A 13,691-nucleotide genomic window follows, 5' to 3' on the forward strand; every position below is an offset into this window, starting at 1 on the left:
ATTATACTATATCATAATACCAAAATATTGCATTGGCTTTAGAGCTGCTTGTAGTACAAGCCTTGTACTGTCTTGTAACTCTGTAATATATATGAAAAGTGTAAAAGAAACAAAGCTGGCCGTTGGATGATATAAATAGACAGCTAGGATCTTACGCCGCTTAAATAATGGGCCTATTGGGCTTTTCCTAATTAAGCCCAAAATACAATCACGGCGACATGCTCCGTTCCAAACTAACAAAGCTGCGGTTTTAGTGAAAGATCGATCGGACTTGGAGAAGAAGACGCAAGAGGAGAAGAGAAGATGGTTGGCGCGAATCTGAAAGCGGAGACGATGGCTCTAATGGACAAGAGAGCAGCGATGGAGACGGAGATGAACTCTATTGTCCAACGTCTTTGCAATCCCGGCGGTCCTGGTCTCTCCGGCAATCTCATCGACTCTGAGGTACTGTCTCTGTCTCACACTCTTCTTCTGTAGTCTTAACTGAGACATCTTGTTGTTTTGATCCTTTGATTCCGTTTGTTTATGATAGGGATTCCCGCGGGAAGATATTGACATTCCGATGGTGAGAGCTGACCGTCGTCGTTTTGCTGGTGATTTCTCTTTTCTTGTGTTGAATTAGTCTATAGTTAGGGCGAGATTACGATTCCATGGCAGGGCTGAACTTAAAGAACTCTTAGGAAACATAGCAAACTCGTACTGAGCATATATTGTTTTGCTTTTTTCTTGGCTTGAGGCTATTTCATAGTTTTGTGAACGAGATATGAGATTGGAAGGAATCAAGCTTGAGTTTGTATAATTTGAACTTGCCATAGAGTTGATGTGTGTTGATGTCCGTATATTTTATCTTGTTTCCCTTAGTTTATTCACATCTTTTGCATCTTTTGTTATCCATTTAGGCCATTATTGTGTAGTTTTAGGATTGTTCATGCATTAGAGTAGAGTTGCATAGCATTTGCATGTTTTCTTGCATAAACAGGTGATTTTGGAGCCTAAGGATCATGGAAGCAATGCTGGAGAAGAGTGAAGCTATCAATAGGATAAAGCAAAGGAGTTAGAGCTGAAGAAACAAGGTCCGGAGTTCCACTCGACCGCCCACTCGACCGTGTACGGAGAAGGACTCGACCGAGTGGAAGGAACAGAAGAAAAGCCGACTCGACCGGTCACTTGACCGAGCACCTGGTCGAGTTGGCCGAGCCGCCTAGCTATTTTGTCTTTTAGCATTTTTAGGGCTTCCACTCCTTTTACTATAAAAGACCTTGTACCCTGCAGCCACCAAGGAGTCCAGCTTTTTAGATATTCTCAAACCTAGTATTTTACCCTTTTGGGAATTTATGTTTTTTGCACTTTTATTTTCTTAGATCTTGTACCTCTTTTAAAGGAAAAAGAAGAGATTCTTCATATTTGTTGGTTTCATAACTTTCAAAATATTAAAAATTCGAGTTTGATTCTTTCTTCAATATTGTAAATCTCTGTTTTATCTTTCTAATGATGCAAGTTTCGTTATTTTCTGGGTTTTTGACTTTGTTCATTATGTCTTGCATTTGTGAGTAGTTCCTTAGAATCTTGAGGATGGGTTAGGCTAGATTGTGTTTGAGGTTTGTTTGGCTAGATCAAGCTTGATTGTTGTAGATCTCTTCTAGGCTAGATATTCTTAATGCTGATCCTATAACCGAGAAGGTAGGGTTTGATCTCAAGTCTCTTAGCATCACACCAATATCTAAGGAGCATAGATAAGGCTAGATCTAGAGTTTATCATTAGACTTGCTAAGAGATTAGAAGTCTTGTTTGATATTTGACATATTGCTTAATGTTTGCTTGTATAGGTTCTTTGCTTTGTGAGAACAAGTCTAGAAATATATGAGCTTGATTGTTTTTTGCCATGAGAGTGGATTAAACATGTTCTAGGAGATCATTGTCTAGAGATTAGCTCAAGTTGTTTGAGATTTGTTGACCTAGTTAGATGACCTTAATCATTAGTCCAGCCCATGAATCCCTCCTCAAGACCTTCCATGTTTATTGATTTCTTAGCTTAAATCCTGTTGTTTGATCATTGCTTAATTTACTTTTGTCTTGCTCTGTTTTGTTTGCATTGCTCTGTTTTACGTTTTTTTCCAGCTCGACCCTGCACTCGATCGAGTGCTTGCTCGAGTTCATCCCCAAAATTCTTGTTTATGCTTTGCGTTTGTCCTGTCTCATTCCTTGTTTCATTTTAGTTGCATTCACTTAGTATCTTGTTCATTACTTGCCTTGCATTAGTTCATTACTTGCATACTATAGTTTCTATTTCTGTTCTAGTTTCATCATAGCTTTGATTTGTCTGTTCTATTTGCATTTAGTATCCTGTTCTAGTTGCTTTTACATTCTGCATTTTTCAGCATTAGGTTGTTAGTGACAAACACCTTACATATTTGGCTCAACTTAGATACATGTGCATGTCCTGATTGCTTACATCTCACTCAGATTTGGATTGATACCCTTTATACTACAATTGCATAAGGGGAATTGAAACACCCAGCTTTCACCATTGTTCATCATCATCATCACATCATCCATCCATATTCGATTCCATCAACACATAAGAAAGCTAGTTTCAATTTGGCGCCGTTGCCACTTTTGAGTGTTTGTTTGTGACATTTAGGATCCACATAAGTTTAAGATTGAGTTTTGTATCTACTTTGATCATTACTAATCCGAATTCTTCCTCTGCTTGTCTGTCTTGCGTTTCAAGTACCCACTCGACCCTCGACTCGACCACCACTCGACCGAGTGAGTGATCGAGTACTTGATCGTCAGACGCCGGATACAAATAGACTTCTCTTCCCAGTCAACTCGACCACCCACTCGAGCCTGTGCTCGACCGTGCGCCTGTCCGAGTCTGCTCTCGAGTCAGTTGATGCAAACAAGGTCTAAGGGTAAAAACACACTCAAATGGGCAACATCGCCAAATTGGAACACAAATATTCTATGGTGGTAGAATGGATGAATGATGAATGGAATGATGATGAACAAGTGGAGTGCAGGGTGTTTCAATTCCCTTTATGTAGTTGCAGTATAAGAGGTGTCAATCCTAAATGAGTGTTGCAAGCAATCAGGATGTGGATATTGGTCTAAGTCAAGCCAAATATGTAGGATGTTTGTCACTAACAACCTAATGATGAATACAAAATGCAGAGAGTAAAAACTACTAGAACTAGATGCAAAATGTAAATGGAACAGAATGATTATGACAATTATGAAGCTAGAACAGAAATGGAAACTATAGTAATGCAAGTAATGAACTAATGCAATGTTAATAATGAACAGGATACTAAGTGAATGCTACAGAAATGCAACTAAAATGAAACAAGAAATGAGACAGGACAAACACAAATCATAAACGAAAGTTCTGGGGATGAACTCGAGCAAGCACTCGATCGAGTGTAGATCGAGTGCAGGGTCGAGCTGGACAAAAACGTAAAACAGAGCAATGCAAACAAAACAGAGCAATACGAAAGCGAATCAAACAATAGAATTTAAGATGAGAAATCAATAAACAAGGAAGGCCTTGAGGAGGGATTCATGGGCTGGACTAATAATTGTGGTTATCTAACTTGGTCAACAAATCTCAAACAACTTGAGCTAATCTCTAGACAATAGTCTCCTAGAACATGTTTAATCCACTCTCATGGCAAAAAACAATCAAGCTCATATATTTCTAGACTTGTTCTCACAAAGCAAAGAACCTATACAAGCAAGCATTAAGCAATATGTCAAATATCAAACAAGACTCCTAATCTCTTAGCAAGCCTAATGATAAACTCTAGATCTAGCCTTATCTATGCTCCTTAGACATTGGTGTGATGCTAAGAGGCTTGAGATCAAACCCTACCCTCTTGGTTATAGGATCAACATTAAGAATATCTAGCCTAGAAGAGATCTACAACAATCAAGCTTGACCAAATCAAACAAACCACAAACTCAATCCAGCCTAACCCATCCTCAAGATCCTAAGCAACTACTCACAATCACACATGATGAACAACAAATTCATAAACCCAGAAAATAACAAAACTTGCATCACTAGAAAGATAAAGCAAAGATCTACAATATTAAAGAAGGAATCAAACTCGAATTCTCAATATTTTGAAAGTTATGAAACCAACAAAATTCAAGAATCTTTTTGTTTTTCTCCTTCAAGGAGGTACAAGATCTAAGAAAATAAAAGTGCAAAAAGTAATAATTCCCAAAAGAGTAAATACTAGGTTTGAGAATATCTACAAAACTGGACTCTTTGGTGGCTGCAGGGTACAAGGCCTTTTATAGTAAAAGGAGTGGAAGCCCTAAAAATGCCAAAAGACAAAATAGCTAGGCGGCTCAACCAACTCGACCAGGTGCTCAGTCGAGTGACCGGTCGAGTTGGCTTTTCTTCTGTTCTTTCCACTCGGTCGAGTCCCTCTTCGCACACGGTCGAGTGTCTGGTCGAGTGGGCAGTCGAGTGGGACTCCGGACCTTGGTTTCTTCAGCCTTAACTCCCTTTCTTTCTCCTCTTGTTTGCTTCACTTCTCCTCAGCATTGCTTCCATACTCCTTAAGCTCCAAAATCACCTGTTTATGCATGAAAAGATGCAAATGCAATGCAACTATACTCCAATGCAAGAATAGTCCTAAAGCTATGCAATAATGGTCAAAATGGATAGCAAAAGATGCAAAAGATGTGAATAAACTAAAGGAAAACAGGATAAAATATATGAACATAAAGGGGCGACTTTTTCTTCGTGTAAGCTCGGATCCTCTGAAGATAAGTCGAGAAACTGAGGGATTTCATCTTCTTCCACAGTTTCCTCGAAATCGAGACCATGTTGTTGAGCAACGTTACAAGATAATCTCCACGAGTAGCAGTTACGAGAGAGGGGAAGACGAACAACAGAGCGATTGGGTTTAGGTTTAGGGTTCGCGTGCCACTGAAGTTTTGAAATTGGAGAAGAAGAAAGGTAAAACGAGCTCATGGTTGAGATAGAAGGAGCATCTGAGAGAGATTGAGTTGAGTGTGTGGAAATGAGAGTTCATGGTGAAGAAGAAGAAGAAGAAGTGATTTCAACTACGTGCCGATTTTTTATGAATGCTTCGACAAACACACTGTTTGCCGTTTTTATGTCTCTGGAGTCTGGACAACATTATTGATCCATAAATAAATCTAAGTTTTATTTATATGATTTTGCATTGTTCTCTTTCCTTGGGAAGAAGAAACTCTATGGGAATTTATAGGAATTGTCGAAAGAAAATAGGGATGAACAGAAAAACAAAAAATAAACAAATGTTATTATGTAAAGACAAGCTGACATGCTTCTGATCCTCTATAAGCATATTCTAACTAATGTTATTATGTAAATATTAATTTTTATACAATTTAATATTTAATTTAAAGTTGTGTCTATTTATCTTAACTTTCCGTTAATTTTTTTTTAATATTTAAGAATAAAATAATAATAACAATCTGAATAAATGAGAACAACAATTGCAACTTTTCGTTCTAATTGGTTTTGTAAAATTGGTTTGTAAAACAATTGGTTTTATTTGTTCTTTTTAAAAAACTTAAACAGTTGTATTTGTTCATTGTAGAATTGTGCCTTTTCACTATATTTTATTCATATTTTTCCATCACAAGTTTTTGTTCTAATAGGTATGTCTATTTAAATAGTCATATCGTTTGAAATCTCTATATATTTATCTCTTCATCAATAACTAACAAATCATTGTTCACTGAAACAAATTTTTCATGTTATGTTAAATCAAAATAATTTGAATATTAATATCTAATATTCAATGTTATTTTATCGTCAAACTAAAATTTTAGAAATAATTATAGTAATATAGAAATTTAATAAAACTTAATATAATTGTATAGGATCACTTTTTCATAGTGATTTTTTTTAATTGTAGCTTTTTACCATAATTATTCATAAAAATATCTTATATTTATAATACTTTAAACAATATGTTTTGCAAAGTTGCGTCTATTCTACATAATACTTTTTGTTATAAATTTTCATTTTGAAGATTGTGTTTTTAGTAACAGTTTATGTATTCAAACTATTCTATTACATTCAAATAATTTCATAATATATAATTTTCAATTTTTAATTTAAATTATTTTTTTCTAAAATACTTCTCGCAGGGGGTCTGAGGATCGGATGATATTCGTAAGTCATCTTCTCAATTCTCATATAGTTGTTATGATGCAGACAGACAGGGTGCGTAGAATAAGCTCGTTGATGTATCCAAAACCCCAAATTATTTAAGATTGAAATTATCATTATCACCTCGAGGTTTTGTGGCAAAACTTATCTAGAGAAAACCCAACGAATTGAATTGATGATATTAAAAACCCACCAGGAGAAACATAAACTTGCGAAAATTGTTTGTCGAAAGAAAATAGGGATGAACAGAAATAACAAAACAAAACAAATGTTAATTATCTAAAGACAAGCTGACATGCTTCTGATCCTCTATAAGCATATGCTAACTTTTTGAAAATCCGCTTCTTCTTTGCAGATACAGATGAGAATGTCGCCATCTTTAGACAATTAGCGTTTTCTAGGATATACTTTGCCAGTTTATTTTCTTGCTTTGTCCCTGTGTAATGTCTCCACTCGAAGATCTCTAGATGGGACACTAAACATTCGGGAACCGAGCAAGGCTGGTTCCAGCGATCCATGCTATGTAGTAGAACACGAGGTTTCAGTTTCAGCTTGAGAACTTGGAGTCTTGGAGCGTCTTGAAGTATGGAGTTCAACAGATTCCACCACACTGGGAAGCACAGAGAGAGATATCGGATTGACGTAAGAGATGATGATCCTCCTAAGAACTTGCCTGGTTGGTCACAACAAGTAATGATGTAAGAGATGATGATCCTCCTAAGAACTTGCCTGGTTGGTCACAACAAGTAATGATCTCGATGGTTGCCTTGACCAGCTCAGGCATATGCCCAAACTGTAAAACGTTACTGGAGTAATCTCTAACGTTCAAGTACCTCAAAGAAGGAGCATTAATCACAAAACCGTGATCACTGTAGAAACTGAGTTTCACACAATGAATTTGTTTGAAGGGGGAAATAAATTCAGTAACACTTTCTCTCTAAGAAATCGGATTGAAGTAATAAAGTAAAAGGGAATTGAAATCTCTTGGAAAACAAGTTAGGTTTTGCTCAAAAACAAAGAGGAATTAGGGTTTTTAGTATTAATTGCTAGATGATCTTACAATGAGAGGATTGCCCTCTATTTATACGTATCCCTAGATCTACAGAATATATTCACTTTCCTAATCAGCTCGGCCGTGATTAGGAAAGTGAATATTTCTCACTAGGTCAGCCGCAGGGCGAACTGGGACGTCGGCCTGTCATCTCGCCCATGTGCTTCTCGGTGCAGTTGGGCCTTTAGGGATGAAATCTACCATAGGGTCGAGCTCCCGGTTTAGATAGCCGGTTTCTTTAATCAGATTTAGATCCGTATGTTGGGGGTGCTAATTCCCGCACCAACAATTAGTCCCCCCCCAGTTCGGTATATTCAGAAGTTAATTCGAATGTCCGGACTTTAGGAGAGAATATCCGATTTAATTCGTAAAGAAATCCGAATCTAATTACCTGGATTGTCGCGCCGCTTCGCCACCCATTAGTTGAATGATACGCGTCTGACATGTCACTTCCATCAGCTCGGAAGTCGAAACGTCGCGTAGGTTGAGTAGGTAATTATGGCTCTTCGTAGGGCTGCCGCCCACTCTCTTCTATAAATACTTGATCTCCACTGATTATTTTCACTTTTCGCCATATCGTCAAAGGTATTTACTCTGTTCTCTCTCCTCGTCCCTTAATTAATTTATTGTTTCTGTGAACCTTCTTCTACACTCTTCGGCGACTTGCACTGCCCTTCATCTCGGCCATGGTCTCCTCGTCTGCTACCGCAAGCAATCCGTTGATCCGCAAGAATTCCAACAAAAAACTTCCAAAGACCATCAGACCGGACCAGGGCGAGATGCGCGATAGACCAGAAGAAGCCGAATGTTCTTCAAGACTCAAGTCTAGCGAAATTCCAATCCCTTCCTTAATCGACAAAGAGGACCGCGGAAATCATGGAAATGCTGCATCAATCTCCGATCTCCCACCAGACAACTCGAATGGAGGAATAACTCGACTTGCTCCTGACGGAGTCATGATCGAGGACCTCCTTCCTCTCCGAGATCACCGAAATGAGATTGGGGGCGAGAAGACGACCAGCAATACCAAAACTGTACGCACACTGCTGAACTCGTGCGGCCTACGCAATTGTGGCGTCCATATCATTATTCCCGGAGATCACCAGCGTCCATGCACCAAACACAAGACATGAATATCAAATGAGTTATCTGAACAAATAAAGGAAAACAAGTAAGATGGTCGGTCATCTACTCACAGTTTCTTTCACCATTCCAACCTTGTGTATGGTGCTTAGAAGGTCCCCTTTATCAAATGGCAAAAGGGCTTCAACCCAAACCATTTAATCCTGATACATAGTTTCAAGATCTAAATTTCTAATGTGCCACAACCATGAACCCCAAAAGATCAATACATATTGATGAAATGCCAACCTTAAGCTTCTCATGAACAGCATTGCAGAAGTCGTCTAGTCCTTCTCCTGTCAGAGCAGATATACAAATAGTATCCCCACTTTCCTCTGCTTCCAGCTTGACCTTTTGAGGATCATCCACTCTATCAACCTAAAACAAGGAAAAGAGTATTATAACATTGTTCCCACATTCTGTTTCAAATACAACACAAGATTGAATGGAAAGACAATCATATCTGCCTCTACTACTATACATTACCTTATTCCACACAACCAATTTTGGGATTGATACAACATCGAGTTCAGACATAACCTTTTCCACAGCTTCTATTTGTTGCTTTGCCAGTGGGTGGCTAAACATGTTACAAGCATATTATCATGAGTAGGTGAAAATATGAAATCTGATTGATTGATCCAATTTAACCAGGGTTTGAAGATACCAAACCTGATGTCAACAACATGCACCAAAAGGTTTGACTCTGATATTTCTTCGAGTGTTGCTCTGAAAGCAGCAACCTGCAAGACACTTTTCAGCTAAGTTACACACCGCATTAACACAAGCCTTCTACAATTCTATGAGACACTCATGGGAGTATTAACAAAGCACATGAAGAACATGTTCGTTTAATCTTCTAGTTGAGTTTTAGCCATTAGGACCTTACCAGGGTGGTTGGTAACTTTTGGATAAAACCAACGGTATCTGTGAGAAGAAACTCCTTTCCGTTGTGCGTCTGACAAAAAAGGGACACAGAAAAGAAATCTCATGTCCAAACTTGATACCACATAAAAATACAACTTTTCACGCTAATGCATATCAATAGCTAATGACGACATATAGTCCGATTAAAAGAAAAGTTACATGATGGCAGTGCAGGACCACAGTACAATTACTTTAACACATCACATTGAACATGTCATTCATTAGGTAATGTGGGCATATGTATTATTTAAAGTAGCATATAAGAAGGTAGGAACTGTGGATCTACTCTTCCAACAAATTTCACTGACCTGAACCCTTCTTGTAGTTGGATCAAGAGTCGCAAACAAACGATTTTCAGCGAGAACATTAGCACCAGTCAATTGGTTCAAAAGTGTACTCTTTCCAGCGTTTGTATAACCAACCTACAACACAATAGGTAAAAAAAAATTCTCATATAAAATGAAGTGTTGGTCAATTCCAACGAGTTTAACATAACGTGGTGTAGTTACCAAAGATACAACAGGCACAGGTATAGCAACACGTCGGCTTCTATACTGCTTTCGATGTTTTCTAACAGATTCCAACTCCTTTTTGAGAACTCCAATCTGGCCAATTCAATATGAAAACGTTCAGAATATACTTTTATCTTAATGAACCAATACAGAAAACCTAAACAAAGACAGAACCTGAGAAATCAACTCATCACAAACCATGCCACACACCATTTCTTGACAAATGACACAAGGAGCAGAGGCAAAAGAGACTTAGAAGTGCAGAAGTATATATTTTACTTACTTGAGTACGCAAGATACGTTTATCAACTTCAATTTGTTTTTCTCCCATGCCCTTAACTTGGCCACCAGATTGACGCTCAAGGTGAGTCCACATTCTAGTTAATCGTGGCAATTGGTATTCCATTTGTGCAAGAGCAACCTAGAAACAAGTCCAAATTGAGCCAATGTTGTACATGGTTTTTGAAAAGAGCATAAGTCATCTCTATATGTAGGCTTTATCTTGCCTGCAAGGCTGCTTCATGAGTTGCGGCCCTTTGATTAAAAATGTCCAAGATAAGGGCGGTGCGGTCACAAACGCGAACTTCCCCACCAAAGGCCTTTTCCAGGTTGCGCAATTGTCTACATTTCAATATACAAATTCATAAGAAAATGAATCACATGTTGGCAAACTAGTGTTGGAACAAACAAGGGTATGAAACTCCTACATACTATAACAATCCAATAACTAGTTATTAGTAAATACTCTACAGCTTGCAATGAAAACACTGAAGAGTTATAACTTGTAACTATAGATATTTGGAACTTCAGATGCAAGACGCGTGGTGGTCTTAATTTCAAGAGCATATATTTCCACTGAAAAGAAACATTACCCTGGTGAAAGCTCATCGTCGAATATAACGGTCTCAGCGTCCAATGCATTGATTGCAGTTTTGATCTCAGCGACCTTTCCTGATCCAATGTACGTTCTAGGATTGGGGGAAGCAAGCCTGTGGTATATACCATCAAACCGTCATTGACTTTAGCATCCACCATAAGATAACATGGCAGCAGAAGAAATAAAATACAATTACATCCCTAAGTAGCAATACACAGATAACAAAGAACTACTAACTTTTGATAAGTAGAACCAACGACCGCAAGGCCAGCTGTATCAGCGAGCTGTTCTAGTTCCTCAAGAGATTCCTCTATCTCAAACAAACATTCTCCATCTCCCTTTCTTTCCACGCCCACTAGGTATGCCTTCTCCTCAAAAACCTGGACAAATTACAATAATGAACTATGCCTTCTTCAATACTTAAGCACAAAAATGGTCCCTTTATAAGAACCCAGTTCAGGAAACTAAATGGTTGAGTAAGAAGAGAAGATTTAGTTAGTTAAAGCAACCTCCTTTCCATTTCTGAGCTTGAACCTATCGTCTAAGCTCTCTTCATCTTCTTTTTTCTTTCTCAGCATTCTCGATGGAGGAGGAGGAGGAGGAGCGACTTGTTCTTCGTGTAAGCTCGGCTCCTCAGAAGATAGCTCGACAAGCTGAGGGATTTCATCTTCTTCCACAGTTTCCTCGAAATCGAGACCATGTTGTTGAGCAACGTTACAAGATAATCTCCACGAGTAGCAGTTACGAGAGAGGGGAAGACGAACAACAGAGCGATTGGGTTTAGGTTTAGGGTTCGCGTGCCACTGAAGTTTTGAAATTGGAGAAGAAGAAAGGTAAAACGAGCTCATGGTTGAGATTGAAGGAGCATTTGAGAGAGATTGAGTTGAGTGTGTGGAAATGAGAGTTCATGGTGAAGGAGAAGAAGAAGAAGAAGTGATTTCAACTACGTGCCGTTTTTTTATGAATGCTTCGACAAACACACTGCTTGCCGTTTATGTTATAGGTTTGGTTCTGTTTGGTTACTAGATTAGTTGTATCTTTTTCTCTGGACAACATTATTGATCCATAAATCTAAGTTTTATTTATGTTAGGGCTTCTTTGTAGGGGAACTATTTTAGGTGTTCTTAGAGTAAAAATATTATGAAAATAATGTAAGATCAGTAGTTAAGATCTTTTGTTAAAAAGTTAGTTATTGGGAGAACATGTTTAAGATCATAAGATTTAATGACGACATATAGTCCGGTTAAAAGAAAAGTTACATGATGGCAGTGCAGGACCACAGTACAATTACTTTAACACATCACATTGAACATGTCATTCATTAGGTAATGTGGGCATATGTATTATTTAAAGTAGCATATAAGAAGGTAGGAACTGTGGATCTACTCTTCCAACAAATTTCACTGACCTGAACCCTTCTTGTAGTTGGATCAAGAGTCGTAAACAAACGATTTTCAGCGAGAACATTAGCACCAGTCAATTGGTTCAAAAGTGTACTCTTTCCAGCGTTTGTATAACCAACCTTACAACACAATAGGTAAAAAACATTCTCATATAATATGAAGTGTTGATATATTCAAACGAGTTTAACATAACGTGGTGTACTTACCAAAGATACAACATGCACATGTATAGCAACATGCCGGCTTCTATACTGCTTTCGATGTTTTCTAACAGATTCCAACTCCTTTTTGAGAACTCCGATCTGGCCAATTCAATATGAAAACGCTCAGAACATACTTTTATCTTAATGGACCAATACAGAAAAACCTAAACCAAAGACAGAACCTAAGAAATCAACTCATCACAAACCATGTCACACACCATTTCTTGACAAATAACACAAGGAGCAGAGGCAAAAGAGACTTAGAAGTGCAGAAGTATATATTTTACTTACTTGAGTACGCAAGATACGTTTATCAACTTCAATTTGTTTTTCTCCCATGCCCTTAACTTGGCCACCAGATTGACGCTCAAGGTGAGTCCACATTCTAGTTAATCGTGGTAATTGGTATTCTATTTGTGCTAGAGCAACCTAGAAACAAGTCCAAATTGAGCCAATGGTTGTTTCAGAAAAGAGCATAACTAAAAATTTTTAAAACTGTCATCTCTATATATGTAGACTTTATATTGCCTGCAAGGCTGCTTCATGAGTTGCGGCCCTTTGATTAAAAATGTCCAAGATAAGGGCGGTGCGGTCACAAACGCGAACTTCCCCACCAAAGGCCTTTTCCAGGTTGCGCAATTGACTACATTTAAATATACAAACTCATACAAAAAGGAATCACATGTTGAAAAACTAGTGTTGGAACAAACAATAGTATGAAACTCCTACGTGCTATATCAATCCATTAACTAGTTATTAGTAACTTATAACTATAGATGTTTGGAAACTTCAGTGAAAAGATATACAAGACGCGTGGTGGTCTCAATTTCAAGAGCATAAATTTCCACTAAAAAGAAATGTTACCCTTGTGAAAGCTCATCGTCAAATATAACGGTCTCAGCGTCCAATGCATTGATTGCAGTTTTGATCTCTGCGACCTTTCCTGATCCAATGTACGTTCTAGGATTTGGGGAAGCTAGCCTGTGGTAAACAATCAAATCATCATTGACTTTAGCACCCACCATAAAATAACATGGCAGAAGATAAAAATAAATCAAGAATCCAATATACAGATCACTAAAAGTTACTAACTTTTGATAAGTAGAAGTGTAGAACCAACGACCGCAAGGCCAGCTGTATCAGCCAGCTGTTCTAGTTCCTCAAGAGATTCTTCTATATCAAACAAACATTCTCCATCTCCCTTTCTTTCCACGCCCACTAGGTATGCCTTCTCCTCAATTACCTGGACAAATTACAATAATGATGATAACGAAAACACACGTTTATTAGAAATGGTAGAAAGAACCAATGTTCGTAGTAAACAAAGGAATCTGTTCCCAACTTACAAGAGTGTTGAATAAGAAACAACTCCAATAAGATGAGCAAACACCGTTTATTGATATCGGGAAAAAAGAGAG

At 38.0% G+C, this 13,691-nt stretch overlaps 2 protein-coding genes and 1 pseudogene across 2 annotated transcripts; 1 reads left to right on the forward strand and 2 right to left on the reverse strand.

Moving 5' to 3' along the window:
- Nucleotides 1-210: 210 nt before the first annotated feature.
- LOC109127684 (uncharacterized) lies at nt 211-1,403 on the forward strand. Its single transcript, XM_019232930.2, has 2 exons — nt 211-444; nt 533-1,403. The coding sequence occupies exons 1-2, from the start codon at nt 304-306 to the stop codon at nt 620-622; spliced, it is 231 nt and encodes a 76-aa protein (XP_019088475.1). The 5' UTR covers nt 211-303; the 3' UTR covers nt 623-1,403.
- A 5,050-nt stretch (nt 1,404-6,453) lies between these two features.
- Nucleotides 6,454-7,685, reverse strand: LOC147935507 (putative FBD-associated F-box protein At5g56560 pseudogene; annotated as a pseudogene).
- Nucleotides 7,686-8,415: 730 nt separating this feature from the next.
- On the reverse strand, nt 8,416-11,583 carry LOC147935508 (uncharacterized). Its single transcript, XM_087471066.1, has 12 exons — nt 11,177-11,583; nt 10,905-11,047; nt 10,663-10,779; nt 10,297-10,411; nt 10,074-10,211; nt 9,788-9,883; nt 9,587-9,700; nt 9,241-9,309; nt 9,024-9,094; nt 8,838-8,931; nt 8,601-8,729; nt 8,416-8,515 (listed from the first exon to the last, which is right to left on the reverse strand). The coding sequence occupies exons 1-12, from the start codon at nt 11,513-11,515 to the stop codon at nt 8,510-8,512; spliced, it is 1,431 nt and encodes a 476-aa protein (XP_087327192.1). The 5' UTR covers nt 11,516-11,583; the 3' UTR covers nt 8,416-8,509.
- Between the last annotated feature and the right edge of the window lie 2,108 nt (nt 11,584-13,691).

The sequence above is a fragment of the Camelina sativa genome, chromosome 11 (genome assembly GCF_030686135.1).
Source record: "Camelina sativa cultivar CO46 ecotype springtype chromosome 11, ASM3068613v1".
Classification (NCBI taxonomy): Eukaryota; Viridiplantae; Streptophyta; class Magnoliopsida; order Brassicales; family Brassicaceae; genus Camelina; species Camelina sativa.